This window comes from Calonectris borealis, chromosome 2 (assembly GCF_964195595.1).
Source record: "Calonectris borealis chromosome 2, bCalBor7.hap1.2, whole genome shotgun sequence".
In the NCBI taxonomy this organism is placed as follows: domain Eukaryota; kingdom Metazoa; phylum Chordata; class Aves; order Procellariiformes; family Procellariidae; genus Calonectris; species Calonectris borealis.
Window position 1 is genome coordinate 12,852,775 of NC_134313.1, and position 21,638 is coordinate 12,874,412.

The 21,638-nt window shown below is 39.6% G+C and overlaps 1 protein-coding gene across 3 annotated transcripts in view; it reads right to left on the reverse strand.

The window, feature by feature from the left end:
• NSMCE2 (NSE2 SUMO ligase component of SMC5/6 complex) overlaps nt 1-21,638 on the reverse strand; it is a 136,592-nt gene that overhangs the window by 61,145 nt on the left and 53,809 nt on the right. For all 3 annotated transcript variants that reach the window (XM_075141165.1, XM_075141166.1, XM_075141167.1), the window contains exon 5: nt 10,187-10,340. In XM_075141165.1, coding sequence (XP_074997266.1) covers nt 10,187-10,340 — 154 coding nt within the window. The remainder of the gene's footprint in view (nt 1-10,186; nt 10,341-21,638) is intronic.

Sequence of the window (21,638 nt, forward strand, 5' to 3'; positions counted from 1 at the left end):
CGGTGCATATTTTGCTTCAACTGAAGGGCTGAAGAGTGCCCTCTACAGACCAGCCTACAGCCGAGGGCTTGCTTAAAAGCCTATGAGCAACTGTATGATGTCAGATGTAAGGTCCATCCCATCCAGCAGTCTTACTCTGATGATGAATAATAGCAAATCCCTATAGAGGGCACGAGGCAGGGAAAGCCTACAGCAATGTTTTCCTGGTATTCTTGTCCAGCCTCCAGTAATCTGATCAGGGGCACTTGGAGGATCCAGATAGGAGCCAAAACTGACATCTTCCCCGTAAGGGATTTTTCTTATATGCTTATTTGTGAATTTATTTGCATCACTTCCTAGGCAACTGCTGTAGACACAATGCTATGATATAAAACATAAGCACTCTCACCATCACTCCACTAACTGCTTCTCTCCTTCATGAGGTATTTTTGGTGCCTGCTGGAACACCTGTTAACCAACTTGCCTTTAATCCTGAGATCATTCACAGCAAGTCTGGTAACACAACAAATCTACATCCATATTTGAGATGATAAGACACGATAAACCTATCCACACTTGTAAAGTCAGATGCTGTGTCTCAAATGAGAGCTAATAACAGCTGAAAGATGACAACTTAAAGCACTCCTCAGTTGTGACAGAACATCTGAATACTCCAAGCTTGTTTTAAAGTAAGTGCAAATGTCATTGAAGGTGTTTGACTTCTTTGACTTTGTGCTAATGGTGACTGAAAGCAACATATCTTAGGTTACACAGTACACACAACTACCACTTCACCTCCCTGATAACATCAGTAATTGTTTGAGCGCCTGAAAGTCCCAAATCTACAGACTAGAGCCGTGGTCCATTTCCTCTCCAGCTACATAATATAAGTATGTGTGCTCAGTCTCACAGTAAAAGCCCTGATTCATTCCCTTTGCGTTATAGTTGGCACGTTTTTAGTCATCTTATGCAATATTGTGATTGACGTACAGGTGTAAAGCATGCTATGCTGACAGAATAGATTTGTCACTGAACAAAGTTGTTCACGCAGATGTGCCCTAACCCTCCTTGTGGCAGCGAAGGCACTTAACTCTGGACTCTGGCATCCAGTCTGAGGTCCACAAACCTAAAAGATGGGTTTTGCAGTCCTTTAGCGCTTCCTTTAGCTTTCTTCCTCCATTTCAGCTCAACTTATTTAACAGGTTTGGGGTAGTGTGAAGAAGATCTCCAGTACATTTAATGGCATAAAATTCAAGGTGGAAAGAAATCATGCTTCACGGTGAGGTTATTGGTGCCTACAGCTTTTGAGAGAGAAATGAAACAATACAGATATAAAAAATTATGGTAAGCAGCCAATGCACATGAACTTCTCATAAGGAATTAGAGGATGCTTATTAATCTTGCTGCACATTACTAGTTTACATGGTACTGTACATTGCACGTATAAATCAGGGAAATTCCACGGATTTCAGAAGCTACACTGACGCTTATCAAACCAAGATCTAGCTCAACCTGCAGCTCTTCTGAAAGACACACCAAAGAACTCCATGGCAAATAGTTTCAGGAACCATAAAAACACCAAGTGTTTTCCTTTCTCTGAACTGGGGTACTCTGAAGTTACCATGCAGTGTGATATGCACTGATGGATTATTATTTAGTCAGCACTATCTCAGATCTATTTCCCTGTTCTTCCTCAAATGCTTTTTGTGGTGGCACTCAATCCAAATGCATTACTTGGAGTAGAGTTCTACTTGAAGTAGTATTTGCTTTGATCCCTGTGCATACTGCTAGCACAAAGTCCCACATATAAATAATTAAAATGAACATATAGGAAGGATAAAAAAAAAACTACTGTCCCTGCAGGAGTTTGATAAACACTCAAGTAACAGAAAAAATGAGTAAATAAAACAAAGTTCCCTAAGTTTAAATCTCCACTGAACTTTATTTTCCTCCCTCCTCCTCAATATCCTAACTTCAAAATGAGAACATGTCAATTGAAAAATCGTAAGACTGAGATGCTCTCCCTTTCCTCTTTCTTTGCTTTCTTCTCCTTGGACTGTTCTTCACCTGTTTTCCTGTGATCACACTTGAAGTTTAAGCTGTAAGCTCATGGCACAAGAATGGAATTCCTCCATCCTTATCTTTTAAATTTGTCTGAATAGCATGCAAAAGACATAATGGCAAGTAAAATTGTACTGAGCTGGCAGAGGCAGTTCTTGCATTTTCACTGTTCAGATTTTTACAAGCAAAATAGTATGTATTATTACACCATGAAAGAAGTGAATGAAAACTCTTAGTGAAATCGCTCATGTTTTATTACCAGAAAGCAAATTTTCCATCTACAGTATAATCCATCTACTGAAGTTTTCAGAATTTCAGATACAGGCAAGCTTTAGCTTCTATCTCTATGCTTATTACTCATCTGAAATTTATAAAACATTTCTGATGAGTTCAAATATGGCCACCAGACATGAAATTTTATAAGTTTCCATGTTGCACAAATAGATTACCATAGAGTCAAGAAATACAGGAACTGACTGAATTGAACTAAACAGCATTGAGGGAGAACACCTATATAAGCTAGGGTGCAGTACTGGCACAAGAACAAATGAGCAAACACTTGGTCACAGACTTACTTTGCCTGAAAATTTCTCACCATCTGAGCAGGGTTCTAAGGTTTTTCATCACTCTTCCAACAGAAGTAAAGGGGAAAAAATTAATGTATTTTAAGATGGCATTTTATTAGATAATGTGATTGACTGCAACATCAAGGGAACAGAATCACCATCCAGAAGCTCCCTTCCTGACCTATATGTTCTTACAAACCGTAAAAATGCCATGCTGGTAGCCATCAACGTGCTCACTTAAGAGAGAATTATCCCATGACAGTAACAATAAATTACCCAAAGAATTATCCCTAAGTGTATAATAATAATAAAAAATTATTTCTATGCAAGACTCCATTTCCTTTCTAGATTTTATATACTCAGTGCTGATCTGAAAGCTAGGCTGATACAAAAGCAAGAATTATATCTTGCAAAGACTTTTGCAACGGAATAAAACATAGATCTTTTAAAAAAAACATGTATAGATCAGATGAGTGACACAGAAAGAGATAAAAAGAGTTTACCCTCAAGTATTCACTGATTGGAAGGGCAGATATTTATAACAAGAGAGACCTACATCTGATGCTCTTTCTGATTTAGATACCTCCCTCAGCTGAGTGCCTTTACCATAGGGTTAAAGGATCAGTGTCTCTCAGTATTTCCTTCTGCAGTTGTTTCCATTTTTATATATAGTTAAATACACACTGAACAGAGAGAGAGGGAAACTGATTCCAGAGCTACAGGTCAATCACCTAATAGGCCAGTCAAGTTCTGATTTTAAATTGCTGAGACTGAAGCTCAGGTTTCCTATACTCCAGGTTACTCACAATGGAGAAGGGCTGTTTGAGGGGGTGGGTTGATTCCTCTTTCATTTCAACTACGAATTCCACGTCAGAACTCTAAATGCCAAAGCAAGAAACTTCTTATTTGATCAATCACATTAGAAAGGCAATCATTTCATCAAAGAAACCCTCACCAGAACCATTGGCAATTAATGTTTTTCATTAATCTACTAACAGAATTATTGTTAATGCAAGCTTCTGCTATACTATCCTATCAACATAGCTAATTTTTGACCCGGAAAAATTGTCCCAGATTGTAAAAGAAAAGTTCTGACAGTTTCATTCATTCTAGAGTTGGTTCTTTGCAAACTAGCAAGGACACTAGCTTTCCAATAACTCTGTGAAATGGGGGGTTTGTATGTCAGACATAATCATCATCACTTTAACATTCCATTTCATTCCCAGGCCCTGATCTCCTAATCCTTCAAAACTACAAGTGGGCTAGCTCACTCCTGAGCAAGCCAACTAGTTCCTTCCAGAAAATATCCAGACAGGACAGTCCTAAAAGGACAAAACCATGCCAAGTTTCTCTCTCAGGGTAGTCCTTTAACGCCACCCAAAAGTTAGATCTCATTCACACAAATGCCTCTAAACATATTCATGTCACTCCTCAGGGGCTGCAATTTGCTCCCTCAGCATCATGCCATGAAAACTTTACTCTGGCAGACCAAAACACAGTTATATTATTATTTCCAGCTCTTTGAACTGAAAAAATCACAAAAAATAATAATGATGTTTTAGTGCCACAAGAGTGCCACAGGAGAAGCAGGGCAATTGAGTGTTTTGCAGTGCAGAGTGGACATGGCTACGTTGCTCCATAGGGTACTAGCTCGGAGCAGCAGGGATATGAGCCAGTCTACGTTTATTAGTCTCTCCTTGCACACACAAACACAATATATGCATAGGTGAATTTCAGGTGTAGGTATAAGGTTCAGACCCACAAAGATTTTAGGCAGCTAACTCCCAGTGGTCTGATCTGAACCTAAATGACTTGATCTAATACAAGACGACTGTAAAAAAACAAAGAACTAAGCCAAGGTCTCCTAAACTGCAAGCGACCTTCCTAAGTCCTAGATCATCTTTCATTTCTTTACTAGTCAAAGGGCTGTCTATAAGGAATTTTACATAAATGAAAAGCGCATATCCCACACACACCACTGAACTGTCATTACACCAATCCCACTTTCAGTTAGAATTTTCAGCTTTTGTGCTGAAGTTGTTTTCCCATAATTAGTCAGCAAAGGGATTTTAAATCTCTGCACAAGTAACTTCAACTATTTACTCAAGTTTCACCTCTGTTATATGGTGAGGAATAAAATTAACTTGCCTACCTCAGTGTGATGTTGTGAGGATTAATTGGATGAAACTTGCCAAGCATTATGCTACAGTGTCGTGTTGCAGCTTGTTTTCTTATCCTACTAAAAGCAAATCAAAGGCTTTAGTCTTTCCTGGAATCTCCAGATGGACTGTTTTATGAATTTAAAGAGAATTCTTTTCACAGTGTAATTTTTTCTACCTCAAACTGCATCTAAAATAACACTTTTTTTTTACATCATTATCTCTCAGCAAATGCATGGCTTAAAATGCATGTATGTATTTTAATGGTGTCTACTTGAACATTAAACATTGAATTTAAAAATTTCTCCTTTGCAAATATTTGCTTATTGATAATGACTATGAATCTCTCCTAGCAAAATGTTAAGTCACAATACATACTTCCTCCTTTCAAAACCTCTGAGACCTTTTTCTTCAATGGAGAAGGCAAGGATGAGCTTTTTCTTTCTTACCTTCCAAACTACATTATAATGAGTTTTTTCCTATGACAAAAATTTGCCTAAACTACTATTGCATCTCAAAATTATTTGTTTCCTATGAAAAAAAAAATTATCTTTCTTACATTTGCCAAATTCACTCCTTAAATTGTTTGGTATAACCAACAATATTGTCATTCACTCAAATCTTAGCACCTTCTACAAAATGACTACTGAAGCATGCATCTGTTGGGTGTTTGTAGAGACCATAGTTATCAAGGATTCCAAAGTGCATGTTATCAGCTGCTATAAAAGGGCTATGAAACCTGTCATCCTTTGTGCACCAAATGTGAAACTAAATAACCTTCAGCAAATACAGTAGTGGCAGCTAGGGTCACAGGAGCAGAGATTATACCTTCTGATTAGCTCTTTTCACAGAGTATCAGAAACTTAAACTGATACATAGAGATTAAAGACAGCTCTTACTTTCATTTTGTGAAGGCAAAATTCTCATACTCTGTGCCAGAAGATGCCTTTGATATATATATACTGGCATGAAATAAAAAGACTTGGTAATACAACTTTAAATAGAAGGTGGGATTTTAAATTTACAGAAGATACAAAATGCAAAGTTACAATTCCTGCAGTAATCATGACTTAGTTCCTATGGGCTCAGTCCTGCAAGGTTCTGTACTGTGGTTACACTCCAATAAGGAAGTGAAACATTCCAGCAATCTCACTCATTTCAAAGGATCTACTCATGCAATTTAATTTAAGCAACTTGCTTAAGCATTTCACTTAATCAAAAGGAGATCACTAAGCACTTTGCAGGTCCAGGACCCTTATGTGTAAAGAGAGCATCAGCCATGTAGAGTTAAGTTCACAAAAATCCTTCCTTACAAACCACACATGCAATTATTTAGAACTTTCTGATATTACCAGATTTAGTGAGTATCCTTCCAAGTGCTCAATTATTTGGAAAAGATAATGTAGTCATTTTGGGGTACAAGAAATGGTTAAAAAATTTTTAAAATAAGTTAAAATTAATGAACAATTCTTTTCTACTGCTTACATTCTAAGCAGGTTTGAGTAGAAAAATGAAAATGTTTTCCATTAAAAATAAGAAGTGGGAATTTAGGAATGTAAGATAGTTCTGAAAACAGACTTCAGAAAAATCACTTGCTCTTCACATAAAACCTGTCTGACAGTGTTTTGACACATATCATCAGAGGTGGAGATTTTGCATCATTTTGCACAAATTCCAGCTAAAGTAGCTGCATAATAAAGGCTCACAGATTGAGGGAAAATGCCTGCAAACTGTCTGAAAGATGAGCAGAACAGAAACTGCTCTGAGGCACGATATCATCCTTACTGCCACAGAGATGCACCTTCCCAATTTCATTTCTGCACCTTAGCTGTTGCTAAAGTTCAAAGCTAAGAAGGTCTCCTTCCTGCAGAACTGCCTAGAGGAGAGGACAATCTGAAGGTGATACAGCACCTTTCTCCTCCCTGAGTATTAGAGCTACCTACCGCACTGCACGTCACCTGTCAGGTTGCAGAGAACAACCATGCAGCTCCCTTTCATCACTGTGGCAGCAAATTTCAAGAGAGAAAATGTATTAGCTTTCTTAATTTTCTGTTAAAATAAGGTTATATTTAACTGCTTCACACTCTGCACCATACCTAAAAACTTTGTGACAAGGAAGTTTTTCTCCTTCAAATCCTAGTTAATTTCTAAGTAGCAAGATAACGTGAGAATATAACGTTTTCTTGTTCAGCTATTCTAGAATACAAATGTCAAACTCTGCATAAAAAGAGATGTAATTATTAATGGTAACTCATCATGGAAGGCAAATCGTTTCAGCATCTACCCCATCTGCTCCTTTGAGATAGAAAAGGCTAGGACAAAAGAAAACTCCAAGAAAGCCCCTCTGAGAAAACTTGGCTGGAGTTTTGGTATTTTATCTGATTTAGCAATAAAACCAAATCCCAGGGAAGAGGTAAAATTGAATCGTGCTGTATATGTGTGCTTGAAACAGGCCAGGAGTTATGCACAAAGTTGTGCCCAAACCTGCCAAGACTAATATCTGAAAACAAAATATTAACCAGGTAGCTGTTGATGAGTTATTGATAATATGTAACTCACATCAAGTAGTTTTAAAAAGTGTCCCAAAATTTGCAGACACCTTATAATATGCTGTATTATGGGACCTGTATGGTAGGACTCATGCTTTCGAAATCACAGCTCATACAGGAGAAGCTAAAGAAGACACAGATGACTTGACTTAAGCATGGCTGCTGAATATTTAACAGGGTGACCTTAATGTTCTCCTTATAAAAGAAAAATAAACCAACATGTATACGCGGTGTGCTAGAAGGTAAATCACCAATTTATTGAAACTAGTAGATGTCTTCTACAGATTTAATGAATCTTCATTTCAGCTGGTACTGCAACCCAGAAATTCCTGCCTCTGAGCCTGCTCTTTCTCTACAGTAACACTACCTTCTATGTGGCATATGTGACATTTTAGATAATATTGACAGTGCTCAATTACACATTTCAGCATAGTAATTTACTACACAGAGCCCAACAATAAGAGGCTTTTTGCACCAGATGGAGTACAGGTGTCAGTTTATCCTCTCACAAAGATGTTAAGACCAGAGGCCCTGCTCCTATAAGAATGTGGGTATCTGTCATTTTTAAGCTTGTGAATAAATTTGTGATATTCAGTTCTGTAGATCTGTTTAAAGGCTAGCCATGAGTGAGAAAAACACACAAAAGGAGACAGGGAGAATAAGGGCAATGGCAAGAAGATCATGTCACTACAATAAATAGAGAAACTGGACAGTCGTACTGGTTCCAGGTCACTGTATCATGTAGAAGCAAATTTACATATGTGAATATAAACAGACTCCACTGATCTTCAGTCACCCATTATTACTGAAGAATTTCTGGGAGCCTTCTTGGTAAAAGAGCCTTTTGAAGAGGAAAGTAAAGTAGGAAAGTGACTTTATGGTGGATCAACAGATTATTTAGGCAGAAGAGACAACACTGATGCAAGTTTAAGGCAGCAGAATTGTGCTTGCTTTGAAAGATTTAACTTTGAATTTTCCACCTCTTTCCTATCTGCAGACCTGAGGTGGCATTTAGTTATCCATTTTAAAAGAAGATGGGCTGAACCAGACTGTTTATTTGAATACACAATCATTATATTGCATCCAAGACTGTGAAAGCTAACTAACAATTTTCTATTCAACCTTTTAAATTGCATTAAATGCTGCAACAGGAGCAAATGTGATGGATTTACCTCATCAAAAACATCATGAATTCTACAAAACCCACGCTGACCCAGCTGATCAATAGTCCACGTACTGAACACAGCAGTCCATCCAATATCATCATGCATTTCATTCTGGGCACAGTCTGACCTCCATGCACAACTGAAAGTCCAAGTGGCTAATAAGACAAATCTGGATTTCAGGCAGTAGTAGCAGAATAATGTCCTCATACTTTTTTTTTTTTTAAAAAGAATAACTCGTATTGTCCTTATTTAATTTGGGTTTTTTTCAACAGGTCTGCCAGTTAGAACTCAGTCCCATAGCCTGAGCTGAATGTATTACTAGAGCATACACCCCCTCCTCAGGCAATTACAGGGTGGAAAGTAAATCCAAAGTCAGCTATCAAGATTTTATCTTCTCAGTTACAAACACCTGGAAATTAGGAATTACAACATAATGGTGGGGCAGTAATAATTTTATGGTTATGTAGGGAGTGAAAATTACACTGTTTTGTGGTCTGCAACTTGGTATTTTCATTCTTAGAATAGTGCCAAGAGCCTATTAAACTCAGAGATCAGTGCTAATACTCAAATCCAAAATCTTAAAAACCATAAAGATGGGAAACAAATATATAAAGCTCTCAAGCTCTAATCCTAGGGAGTCCTGAGATATCAGATCTAAAATTCACCTTGTCAAGCATGTCCTCACACTTCATAAATCTCTATAGGGAAGTAATCCAAAGTCCAGTGAAGTCAGCGGGAAAATTCTTTCCGCTAGTTTCAGCGGGTTTTGGATAGGGCTCCAAAAAAACAAAACTCAAGAAGAGCTACAGGAGAGCATCCAGAATATCATTTTCCAATGGTATAAATCATTAATCTATGACTCCTGAAGTTCCTGAGATACCAGCTTATGTTGAAATCAAAATGTAGGGTGGGAGGCAATAGGTACAGGGGTCAAGGGACAGCAAGCAGAATAATATGATTTCAAAACATAATCATGATTGGGGAAGAACAGCACAAATAGTGTTAGAGCCCATGAACTTTCCCAGCAACAGTAATCAGAGTGATATTTTAATGGCTGCTATATGAGCAGGGCAATAAAAGCATACAATTTTGTGTTGCATAAATACTAGAACTGTTCACTCTCAAATTTTTCTGGTAATTCAAGCACAAGTAACTTAAAACTTTAACACTTGATAAATCACGTGAATTAAGAAAAACAGATTTTAATAAGTTGCAGTGTTACATGGTGCATGCATAGAAGCTGTAAACCTGAGAACACACACAGTAAGCATTTTTCAACAATATAGTTCTACGATTAAAGCAAAGGTCTTCTTAGAGTTGCAACACATCCTAAGTTGTGAAACAGGAGCAATTTGTTTAAGTGACAAATGAAAACAGCTTACCTAATCCTTTTAGAAGATCCTATCAATTAAGAAAAAAATTAAAAAGTCTTCAAATGAAAAAGCCCACCTTACAACAAAAAGAAGTGAAGCAAGATTTTCATGATATTTGTATTCAAACACGGCAGGAACTGTGGGAGTCTAAATAAAACTACCAAGGTAACTACACTGGCTTTTTTTCTACACAGTTATCAATTTAAGTAAGTTTTTAAATAAGAACACTCACCTCAGTTTGAGCCATAACTGGTAGTTCTATATTTTAGGGCAGTTAGTCACATCTTACCATTTAGCATTCAAAGAATCTGGTTTTTTTTAAATAAGACTTACATTGTTTTCTCATCTCTTTAAGTTGATCCTTAAAATATATATATTTTTCATTCCTTTGCAAATCTGAGTCACTGTTCTTGCTCTCCAGTGCAGTAAATTTTTCTTTTACTAAATATTTTAGATCCGGTATATTTTCTGGTTTTTCTCGTTTTATCTGTAAGCAATAAGAAATAGAATGTCATTTATTATTACACATATTTTAATAAAAAGCAAAAGGCATCAAGCAAAAATTCATAAGCATAATCTCAGTTTCTTTTGACTCCAGTTGGGCTTCCTGCTCTGAAACCATAACCTCAAGGTTATTATTTATTTCAGCAAAAGTAACTATAAAACGTAGTGTTTCAGTGTCATTTAACTCAGTTGCTCTATACAGGGTATTTCTCACACTAACAATATGGAAAACTGAACCTCTGCAGTCAAACTTACTTCCGTGAGTGGTAAAGGTCAACATGTTAACAACAACCAGCATAACAGTGAACATGAATGAAACCAAATATTACTCTGTCCAAAAAAGTGAGATGACTGAAAAACAGAAATAACTTTTTTAAGAGTTTTCAAAACCTCCACTCTCTCACCATTTCTGAATCAGCTTTTCAGAACCTTATAATCTACGTGGATGATTAGTGTGATAACACCAGCAAAAGCTGTACAGATAGCTAATGTAAAAGGAAACCACCTCAATGTATTTGTCCTGTGTGAACAAGAAGCATTATGCCATACAGGCAGGCAAAAACACAGTTTCTTGAAAAGCTTACAGTAATTGTATGTGGAATGATCTGAAGAATGAATGACTGGAAATAAAAGGGAAGTCACCACATAGGCAATATTAAGCTACTCCGAGAATGCAAAAAGCACTTCGGGTACCCCCAATAAACAATAATTAGAGTTTTTCCTTCTGTTTCGCAAGCCAGCATGAAATTCTAGGGAACTGTACCTTTGACAGGTCTTCATCAGAACTAGCTTACAGGTGGTGGGCTGGGGACAGTGCTATGCAATGATGATCAGCAACAGCACAAACTCTCAAAGAAGGTGGACATCTGTCAAATCCTTAATGTGAAGGTTATTTCTAATCTAGCCTATCCCAAACATATGGCAAAATATACCAATCTGAAAAAAGGAAGGAAAGCACCATTTCTGCTGAGCCACTCTTTCCCTACCGCACCCATCAAATTCTGCCCCTCACCAGACCATCATACTATTCGTTGTGAAAGACAGGAAAAGAGCCTACTGAAGTCCACTTCATCAAATTGTTTACAGCTTCCAGAGTTTACAAAGAGGTTGGAAATCCTACAGAACGTATTTTATTTCAGGAGCCAAAGAAATAACAAATGTTCATGTAAAAATGGACTTTGCAGATATATTAAATGCCACATAGCCAAGAAAACTTTACTTTCCTTTTAATCAAAGCAAAGCAATCCATAGAATGATTATTTCTTCCAAGAGTAAAGCCAGTTTGGCACATTTACGTTAGGCAGATGCAAGTTGTGGCAAGAAGAAAAATAAGAAAAAACCATGCACTGGCAGGTGATAGCATGCAGTTTTCAGTTTTACCTGAAGATAAAAGATCACCTACTACAACATCCAACTGCGAATGGGAAAGACTCAGGAATACCAAAGGAGTACCAAAGGAGCACAGCAACTTCGAAAGGCCAACAGCAGGTCATCGCAGATGCTCAGACTGCTGCATAAAGCCAAACAGTAACATACAGTTCTCATCCTATAAAATTTGCCAAAAGGAGCAAAGGAAAACAGAACATCCTGTGCCCAGGGCAATGGGGGCAATCATATGCCCTCAATTTGCCTGTGTCAGCATCACAGCAAACTGCTGCAAAAGACGACCCATCACAACCAAAATCAACATTGTTCAGTACTCAGCTGGAGAAGAAACTCGGCCATCAGGTGTATGCAACCACAAGAAAGCAGTTACTAAATCAAAATACATTTAAAATCCAACACATTATAAAATAATGATTTGATTTGGACATGTAGTGCAAACATACTCCTTTCTGCAACAACTCCTTTCTGCCAGCAGGAGCAGGGAGGTAATCGTGCCCCTGTACTCGGCACTGGTGAGGCCGCACCACAAATCCTGTGTTCAGTTTTGGGCCCCTCACTACAAGAAGGACATGGAGGTGCTGGAGCGGGCAACGAAGGGCAACGAAGCTGGTGAAGGGCCTGGAGCACAAGTCTTATGAGGAGCGGCTGAGGGAACTGGGGTTGTTTAGTCTGGAGAAGAGGAGGCTGAGGGGAGACCTCATCGCGCTCTACAACTACCTGAAAGGAGGTTGTAGAGAGGTGGGTGTTGGTCTCTTCTCCCAAGTAACAAGTGATAGGACGAGAGGAAATGGCCTCAAGTTGCGCCAGGGGAGGTTTAGACTGGACATTAGGAGAAATTTCTTTACTAAAAGAGTGGTCAGGCCTTGGAACAGGCTGCCCAGGGAAGTGGTTGAGTCACCATCCCTGGAAGTATTTAAAAGACGTGTAGATGAGGCGCTTAGGGACATGGTGTAGTGGGCATGGTGTGTTGGGTTGACGGTTGGACTTGATGATCTTAGAGGTCTTTTCCAACCTTAATGATTCTATGATTCTATGATTCTATGAACTCCATCAGGTTGTTTTTACAGACATTCTCTCTTTAACGTAAAAATAATGCATAAACACAGGACCACACTCACAAGCATAGCCCAAATAACAACCCATCACTAAGGCCTGTCCTCATCACGAATGAGAGCACTATGGCCAAATACCATATAGAAGATCCAGCTCTGTATACTAAAAAAAACCCCAAGTGCTTCAAAGTTGCTAATACTCACACAAAGAGTAAAAGAAATTATGTGGACATTCATTACAGATATCTATCTGTAGCAAAGACAATGTCAATAATCTTTTCCTCTCCACAGGGACTATGTTACACATTGATGTAGTTACATCAGGCTCTTTTTATCTTTTTCTTGACTCATGGAAGATTTGAGTACAGAAATTCACCAACATAGCGTCTTCAATCATACCCTCAGAGTGAGAGGTGAAGAGAAGGGCACAGACAATGTTAGTTCGAACAGTGGTTGTCTCAACTCCAATTTCCAGAATTAAAGAACTTTACACATGTGAGCAGAAAAAGAGCAGGAACTGTAACTCATAATGTTAGCAAAAAGGACAGATTTCTGAGAAGCTGCATTATATGCACACGAATAAGTTTTGCCCCTGCCACTGTGGAGCTACAAAAATTTGCATATAGACATCTGTACTAACCTCAAGAGAATAATTATCCAAAAGCCTCCCTTGGCTACTTAACTATAATCCCATGGCTTGCTGCCATATGTCTAACAAAGTAAGAGCTAGCATGGTATTTGCTAAAGGCAACATGAACAATTCCACCAGTTATCAAGGAAAAAAAAGTCTTTCACACCAGCTATTTTCCCAATAGCAATACATCACGTTGTGAGGAGAGTCCAGCAATGCAGCACATATGACATAGGCTCAGACAACCATCTAATATAGAAACCTAAAGAGTCAGATGACAGAGATGCTCAAAGAATGCTCTTTCTTGTAGTTTAACTTCTTTCACATTTACAATTTAAATTCAGTTTCTGTTCACCTCCAGACAATTGCTTTCATTAAAATGATTAGTAGAGACATCATCCCTGACCACACTCAATACTGAACCATCATGTATGCTATTACTGAAATGCCAGGTAGACCTTCTGGAAGGTCAACACGTCACAGATGAATAATAAGGCATGTCCACCCACTATAATAACAAGTAAATACGTTTGCTGTGCACAAGCAATTTTTCTTCGGTGCTGCATATCCTATTCCATGAAGAGGGTTGAGAATGGTCTAAACAAATGAAAGAAAATGTGACATCAGTCCTAGTTCCTCACAGTGGGACAGAATTGCAACATCTTATACACTGCATCAGCACAACACCCTTATAGGTACATTGGAACAGGCTGCCCAGGGAAGTGGTGGAGTCACCATCCCTGGAGGTATTTAAAAGACGTGTAGATGAGGCCCTTAGGGACATGGTGTAGTGGGCATGGTGGTGTTGGGTTGACGGTTGGACACGATGATCTTAGAGGTCTTTTCCAACCTGTATGATTCTATGATTCTATGATTCTATGATTACAGTTTTTTTTAGTTCTCACCACCCACTCCTACTCTACAGATTTATGACGGATGTAGTGATGATCAGATCAGCATAACAAAATGTATAGGACAATACAAACATAGGACATGGCTAAGGGACAGGGCAAAATTATCAACATTCAGGCAATAAGTTGGGGTCATACTTCTTTTTGGTCTCAGCAGCATGTCAGACAGATGCTTACTGGCAAACCTGAAGCCATCGGCATGTTCAATTTGTCAGTAAAAGTTACTTCACATGGGAACCATGAAAGACATGTTAAGCAAACAACTGTTCGTTTAGTAGCACTGTCAGCCAACACCAGCATGCTAAGTAACACCTTGCAGTCATTAGTCAATCCATTGAGAGTTACATTGATTTTGAAATGGGGTGGAGGCATACACACCCTACAAAGCATCCTAGAAATGACATATAACTATGAACTGGGAGTGTTCAGGACATATGGTGAAAAGAAGTATCAGTCACAACAGCTTGTTTACAGCAATAGAAAAAGCAAAAGCATCTGCTGTGACAGTCCCATAGCAGCAAAGAACCACATGGGTATTTACATGGGAGCTCAGCAATAAGAGGGAGAACAGACATGTTATATATGATAATTAATGATACTCCATACTTGATCTATCAGCAGTGCTGATAGGAAAACACATTTAGAAACACTAAAAAAAAAAAAATTGTTTAGAAAAACATAGCTGCGGTTTACCTACCAAAAGATACATTTGCTCATGGCAACATACCACACCACCTGGTCACAGCTGATATGTGCAAAGAGGCTACTCCGACTGATGGGCAATGCTTATGAAATGAGCCAGTTCATGGCAGGTCTTTGACTTCTGCCAATATCTATCTGTAAGGATCAGCCTTCCTTTTGTAGATTCTTTCACTGGTAGTGTGTATAATCCATACATAAACTGTTAGACTATGCCTCCAAAAATCAGGCTTTTTGAAAGGCCAGATTGCACAGCCTAAGATAACTGTAAACTCAGGGTATTCTAAGGGGCAGTCTGGGGAATTTTTATTTCATCAGTTACCAAAACCACCAAATGGGAAATAAATTATTCTGTTCCAGACCAATCCCAGAACCAGTGAGGTCAAAGGTACCACAGACTAAAATTGGACCAGCTTAGAATCATAGAATCATAGAATGATAGAATCATTTAGGTTGGAAAAGACTTCTAAGATCATCAAGTCCAACCGTTAACCTAGCACTGCCAAGTCCACCACTAAACCATGTCCCTAAGCACCACATCTACACGTCTTTTAAACACCTCCAGGGATGATGACTCAACCACTTCCCTGGGCAGCCTGTTCCAAGGCTTGACAACCCTTTCAGCGAAGAAATTTTTCCTACTATCCAATCTAAACCTCCCCTGGCGTAACTTGAGGCCATTTGCTCTCGTCCTATCGCTTGTTACTTGGGAGAAGAGACCAACACGCACCTCGCTACAACCTCCTTTCAGGCAGTTGTAGAGCACGATGAGGTCTCCCCTCAGCCTTCTTTCCTCCAGACTAAACAGTCCCAGTTCCCTCAGCCGCTCCTCATAAGACTTGTGCTCCAGGCCCTTCACCAGCTTCGTTGCCCTTCTCTGGACACGCTCCAGCACCTCCATGTCCTTCTTGTAGTGAGGGGCCCAAAACTGAACACAGGATTCGAGGTGCGGCCTCACCAGTGCCGAGTACAGGGGCACGATCACCTCCCTGCTCCTGCTGGCCACACTAGTTCTGATATAGGCCAGGATGCCGTTGGCCTTCTTGGCCACCTGGGCACACTGCCGGCTCATGTTCAGCCGGCTGTCAACCAGCACCCCCAGGTCCTTTTCCTCTGGGCAGCTTTCCAGCCACTCTTCCCCAAGCCTGTAGCGTTGCATGGGGTTGTTGTGGCCGAAGTGCAGGACCCGGCACTTGGCCTTGTTGAACCTCATACAGTTGGCCTCAGCCCATTGATCCAGCCTGTCCAGGTCCCTCTGCAGAGCCTTCCTACCCTCCAACAGATCAACACTCCCGCCCAGCTTGGTGTCGTCTGCAAACTTACTGAGGGAGCACTCGATCCCCTCATCCAGATCGTTGATAAAGATATTGAACAGGACCGGCCCCAGTACTGAGCCCTGGGGAACACCGCTCGTGACCGGCCGCCAACTGGATTTAACTCTGTTCACCACAACTCTCTGGGCTCAACCATCCAGCCAGTTTTTTACCCAGCAAAGAGTACGCCTATCCAAGCCATGAGCAGCCAGTTTCTCCAGGAGAATGCTGTGGGAAACAGTATCAAAGGCTTTACTAAAGGTAGACAACATCCACAGCCTCTCCCTCGTCCACTAAGCGGGTCACCTTGTCATAGAAGGAGTTCAGGTTAGTCAAGCAGGACCTGCCTTTCATAAACCCATGCTGACTGGGCCTGATCGCCTGATTGTCCTGTACGTGCCGCATGATGGCACTCAAGATGATCTGCTCCATAATCTTCACCAGCACCAAGGTCAGACTGACAGGCCTGTAGTTCCCCGGGTCCTCCTTCCAGTCCTTCTTGTAGATGGGCATCACATTTGCTAACCTCCAGTCAACTGGGACCTCCCCGATTAGCCAGGACTGCTGATAAATGATGAAAAGTGGCTTGGTGAGCACTTCTGCCAGCTCTCTCAGAACCCTTGGGCAGATCCCATCTGGCCCCATAGACTTGTGTGTGTCTAAGTGGTGTAGCAGGTCGCTAACCATTTCCCCTTGGATTATGGGGGCTTCATTCTGCTCCCCGTCCCTGTCTTCCAGCTCAGGGGCTGGATACCCAGAGAACAACTGGTCTTACTATTAAAGACTGAGGCAAAGAAGGCATTAAGTACCTCGGCCTTCTCCTCATCCTTTGTCACTATGTTCCCCCCCACATCCAATAAAGGATGGAGATTCTCCTTTTGTTGCTAATGTATTTACAGAAACATTTTTATTGTCTTTTATGGCAGTAGCCAGATTAAGTTCTAGTTGGGTTTCGGCCCTTCTAATTTTCTCCTTACATAACCTCGCTACATCCTTGTAGTCCTCCTGAGTTGCCTGCCCCTTCTTCCAGAGGTCATAAACTCTCCTTTTTTTCTGGAGTTATAGCCAAAGCATTCTGTTCAGCCAGGCCATCTTCCTTCCCCGCCGGCTCGTCTTTCGGCACATGGGGATGGCCTGCTTGCGGTATTAGTCTACATACAGTAAAGGATCGGTGTCTAAAAAGGCACTAATTAGCATAACTCTGCATGCAGCATTGCAGCGTTTAGTAATTTGTCCTTCCCAGTATTATGTCCCAAAACACTTTACAAACATTAAACAATTTAGCCTCAAACGCCCATTGTGACATGTGTACCATCAACTGTATTTTACAAATGGGGAGACTGTGGCATGAAGAGATGAATAACTTGGCCTAAGGTTGCACAAGGAGACTGTGGTAGAACCAAGAATAAATAAATCCCAGTTCTGTGCTTTGAGCACAAAGCCATCCTTTTACCTTCTCCTTTAACTGAGGGAAAGTTCAAATTAACATGTGCATTGGCTTCACTCTCTACAAAGAGGCCTGAAACAGCTTGTGGCTGCTTGGCAAACTTTGTGATAAAAGAGCGGCATTCTGCATACCACAAAAATGCTCCACTGGACTTTGCATTGCAGTGGTTCAGCATGTGACACGCCACAGTTATTTTTTAGCCTTTTCTTTCTTTTCTCTCTAGCACAGAAGTCCTTTCGCTGCACGTTCTTAATCCTGTCACTGTTCATAGGTACCCTTTCTGAGGACTATCTTTTATGGCCCTTGGTTTTTGAGAGTTTGCCAGTGCCATCCATTTTATTTCTCAGAAATTTCTTGCCGCACCTGAACCATGTTGAGGGTTCCTCAAACCAGTGACACAATCTGCAAAAGGACTATCTTTGCAAAGAATTCAGAATTCCCACCTTAATCTTTCAAGCCACATATTATTTGTTCCCTGTAATTTAATCCCTACAATATATGGACTTTTAAAGTTTAATTTATGGATATTATTGACACTTGGTATTTGTGAGGCAAAGAAACATTTCTGCTTGCTAATGACCTTTTTGATGACCAAGTCAGCTGACATGGCAGAATTTCTTCATTTTCCAGATTCTTTGTTGTTTCATTTATGAAAGGGAGGGTGATTAGTCACTCAGTGCTAAGAAGCTCAGAGGTATGTAGTTACCTAGATATTTATATCCTTTTGGGAAAACCCGGAAAAGATACACTGATGTCTCCAGCTAACTCTAAACTCCTAGTAATTTAGATTGTATTTACACTATAGCCATGTGCCTGTGCATATGCTTATGGAACACTGATAGCAGCTGCATCTTTTGAAGAAAAACTTACTATCTTACAGCTCTGTTGGGACAGAATTTCTTATCTCTCTGAATTTGATATTGTAAAGGAACTCAGTCATTCAGACAACTTCAGGTACTTCAGAACGTGGGGTGACTAGCCTAAGACATCCTACAAAGACCCAGTTTTCAGAACCTGGGTATCTCACACTTTCTGAATTGACATCACCTTAAAATATCTGACCCAGACACGGACATATCTAAAACTACTTATTTCAGAGAACAAATGCCAAGAATCAGGTGGCTATAGCAATAACTATAGATATTGTCAAAACAGCTTCTCTGAGCATCTCCATCAGATAAAAATAACTATTCTTCCTTTATTTACATCTGCTACGCAACAAAATCAACCAAAAACGCATATCACATTTCTTTCTTGTTTAACGATTCCTACGTCCTATTATTTCATCCTTACCTCACTAAATAATTTATTATTACAAATATGCAGCCTTTCAACACACACATTTATTTTACCTCAGGGTAAGCTAAAGTTTGCTGTGATTATTTATTATAACCAATTTTTTTCACTGAGAGGGAAAATAACATGGGAGCTAAGTAAATTTGTGGGTTGAGTCACCCATACACTTCGTGAATCATGTGAGAACCAACTCTAAGTGAGTCACCACTGTAACTGAATCAGGCTGCAAAATTTCAGCTCAACCTAAACAGTCATTTATTATTCTTCAATGGCTGGATTCAAACCCTTAGCGAATATCAGATCATTTGTTGATGCACAAATAAAACACAGCTCTTGGAAACATCTGCAAGGGCAGTCAAAAAGGATATCATCATTCAGCAGCAGGAGCTGCACTAGTTTGAACACAGCTCTGCTGCAGTCAGAATTGCCTAAGGGCTCACATCTGATTCAGGAGATTCAACACCTCTATACATCATGGCTGCAGGGCTGGGACTCCAGTTGAGCAACACCTTTGCAGACAATTGTGAAATTCCAAGAGAGGCATATTTATGAGGGCTGACCCATACTTATGACACATACTGCCTATTAAACCCAGCCAGCACAACAGAAAATGACGGTCAGCACATTTCAAATATCCCAAAACTCTGCCAGAGTAACAGTTTGAAGGTGAGGTAGGGTTGCCATGGTTCAAAAGCAGCATGTCAATACAGTGGTTGTAGCTAAGGTGTCCCCCACAATGAAATTGTTAGTACCTTCCACAGTTTCCTTTCCCTACTTCGAAAGCAGCTGAAGATATTTAACCTTTATAAAGAAAGTAAGCACAGAGGGGAACACACTGCTTCCATGTATACTGGGATATATCCAAAACCAACTCCTCACAAGTTGTGGCATGTTAGATTCATTTTGGTAAGGCTAGAAATGGACTTTGGCCCACCCTGTTTGCTGTCTTTCTCCTGTTTAGAAAGGAACCATATAGAGAGAGTGGGATTAAAGTAAACGAGCACCAGGTGAAGAAACAAAATTGCCTGGGCGCAAATGCGAAGTTTATAGCCTGAACAGCATTTCTTGGGGTTCCCATCTGTTAGACATTTCAACTCACGTAAAATGCTTTACTCTGCACATGTTTTAACAGAAAAAAATGCTCTTTGTATTTTTCCCAGTTACCCACTATGGTAGAGACAAGACTGTGAACATCTTTTTCTTTCTCTCCAACACCTCTTGTGCACTGCTTTGCACAGTGCAAAGGGGTAAAAAGAAGCAATGAAAGGGGATCTTATTTAAATACCAGTATTGAAACTACTTGCTACCAATAGTGTAAAACTGTCTTATAAAGACAGCAATAAATGTGAGTGTTAAAGGTGAGGTTTTCCCAACGTACCAAAGTGAAGAAAGTTAATGGATATTTCGCACCTCAATCCCTTCAGCATTTCTGAAAGCCCAACTTGCCAGTGGTTTGCCGTGAGGGTTGAACTGAATTTTCTTAATGATTTCAACCAAACAGAAGTCTGTCTTCATCTTGTTTCTTCGCAGTTTTTCAATATATGAAGTATGAATATGACAAAGCAAAAAATTCTACAGTATTTAGGAGACATTTATGAAAACACCTAAAAAATATGGTTCACAACACAGTGGAGGAGCAAGTACATAAATTTACTAATTCCTTCTTCTCTATGTAAAGTTCTGCCACAAACATAGTTTATATGCAAGCTAATTTTGGTGCACGAGAGATACACAGCATCTTGTTCTAAGCAGTTTTGCCTGAACACAGATTAAGGCCTATAACAGCAAAAATAACTATCCTTATAAATGCTTTGTTTTAACAGCATGTTAGAAACTCTGAGGCAGATGGTGCATCTGTTTTAGCAAGGTTGATTCAGCAAATGCATCAGGCTGTTGAACCAGTTTACCAAGCTGCTGATTAATTCACATATTTAGAAAAACATTAACATGGATATTAGAGCATTTTTTTTTTCTTTAATATCCCACTCAAACTGATGGGAATTTAGACATTGATTTCAGTGGGAGCAGAAGAAGGCCCTAAGGTGATTTCAGATTAACAACCTGTTTACTCTTGTACAGCTCTGCTTGGTTGACTGAGATGACTAAAACCCGTGTTTTCCATAGTGTGGAAATAAAGGGCTAAATCCTAAAACAAGTACAATTCAGTGTTATCTTCACCAGCTCCTACAAAACATGTTGATTTATGCCAGCTGTGAAGCTGATCCCTGTTTAAATACAAAATGTGACTTATCCTTTGGAGAACTGCATACAGCATGTATTGTTAAAATCAGCTGATTTTCCAGAGAGATATTTTCCATATTCCTTGGGTATACCTCCAGTGAAAATCAAGCGGACTTTTTCAATTTTTACTCCTCTCAATTTTTTTTTCATTCACCTGATGAAATTCTTGTCCACAAAAAGTTCTTTAGCACTGACAGCATTTCTTCTTCATACTCTCCAAAACAGCAATGATGTGAGTCATGTTGTCATTTTTCATTAAGACTAAATGTAACCTTTAAACTTTTGGGAAACAGCAATAAGATTTC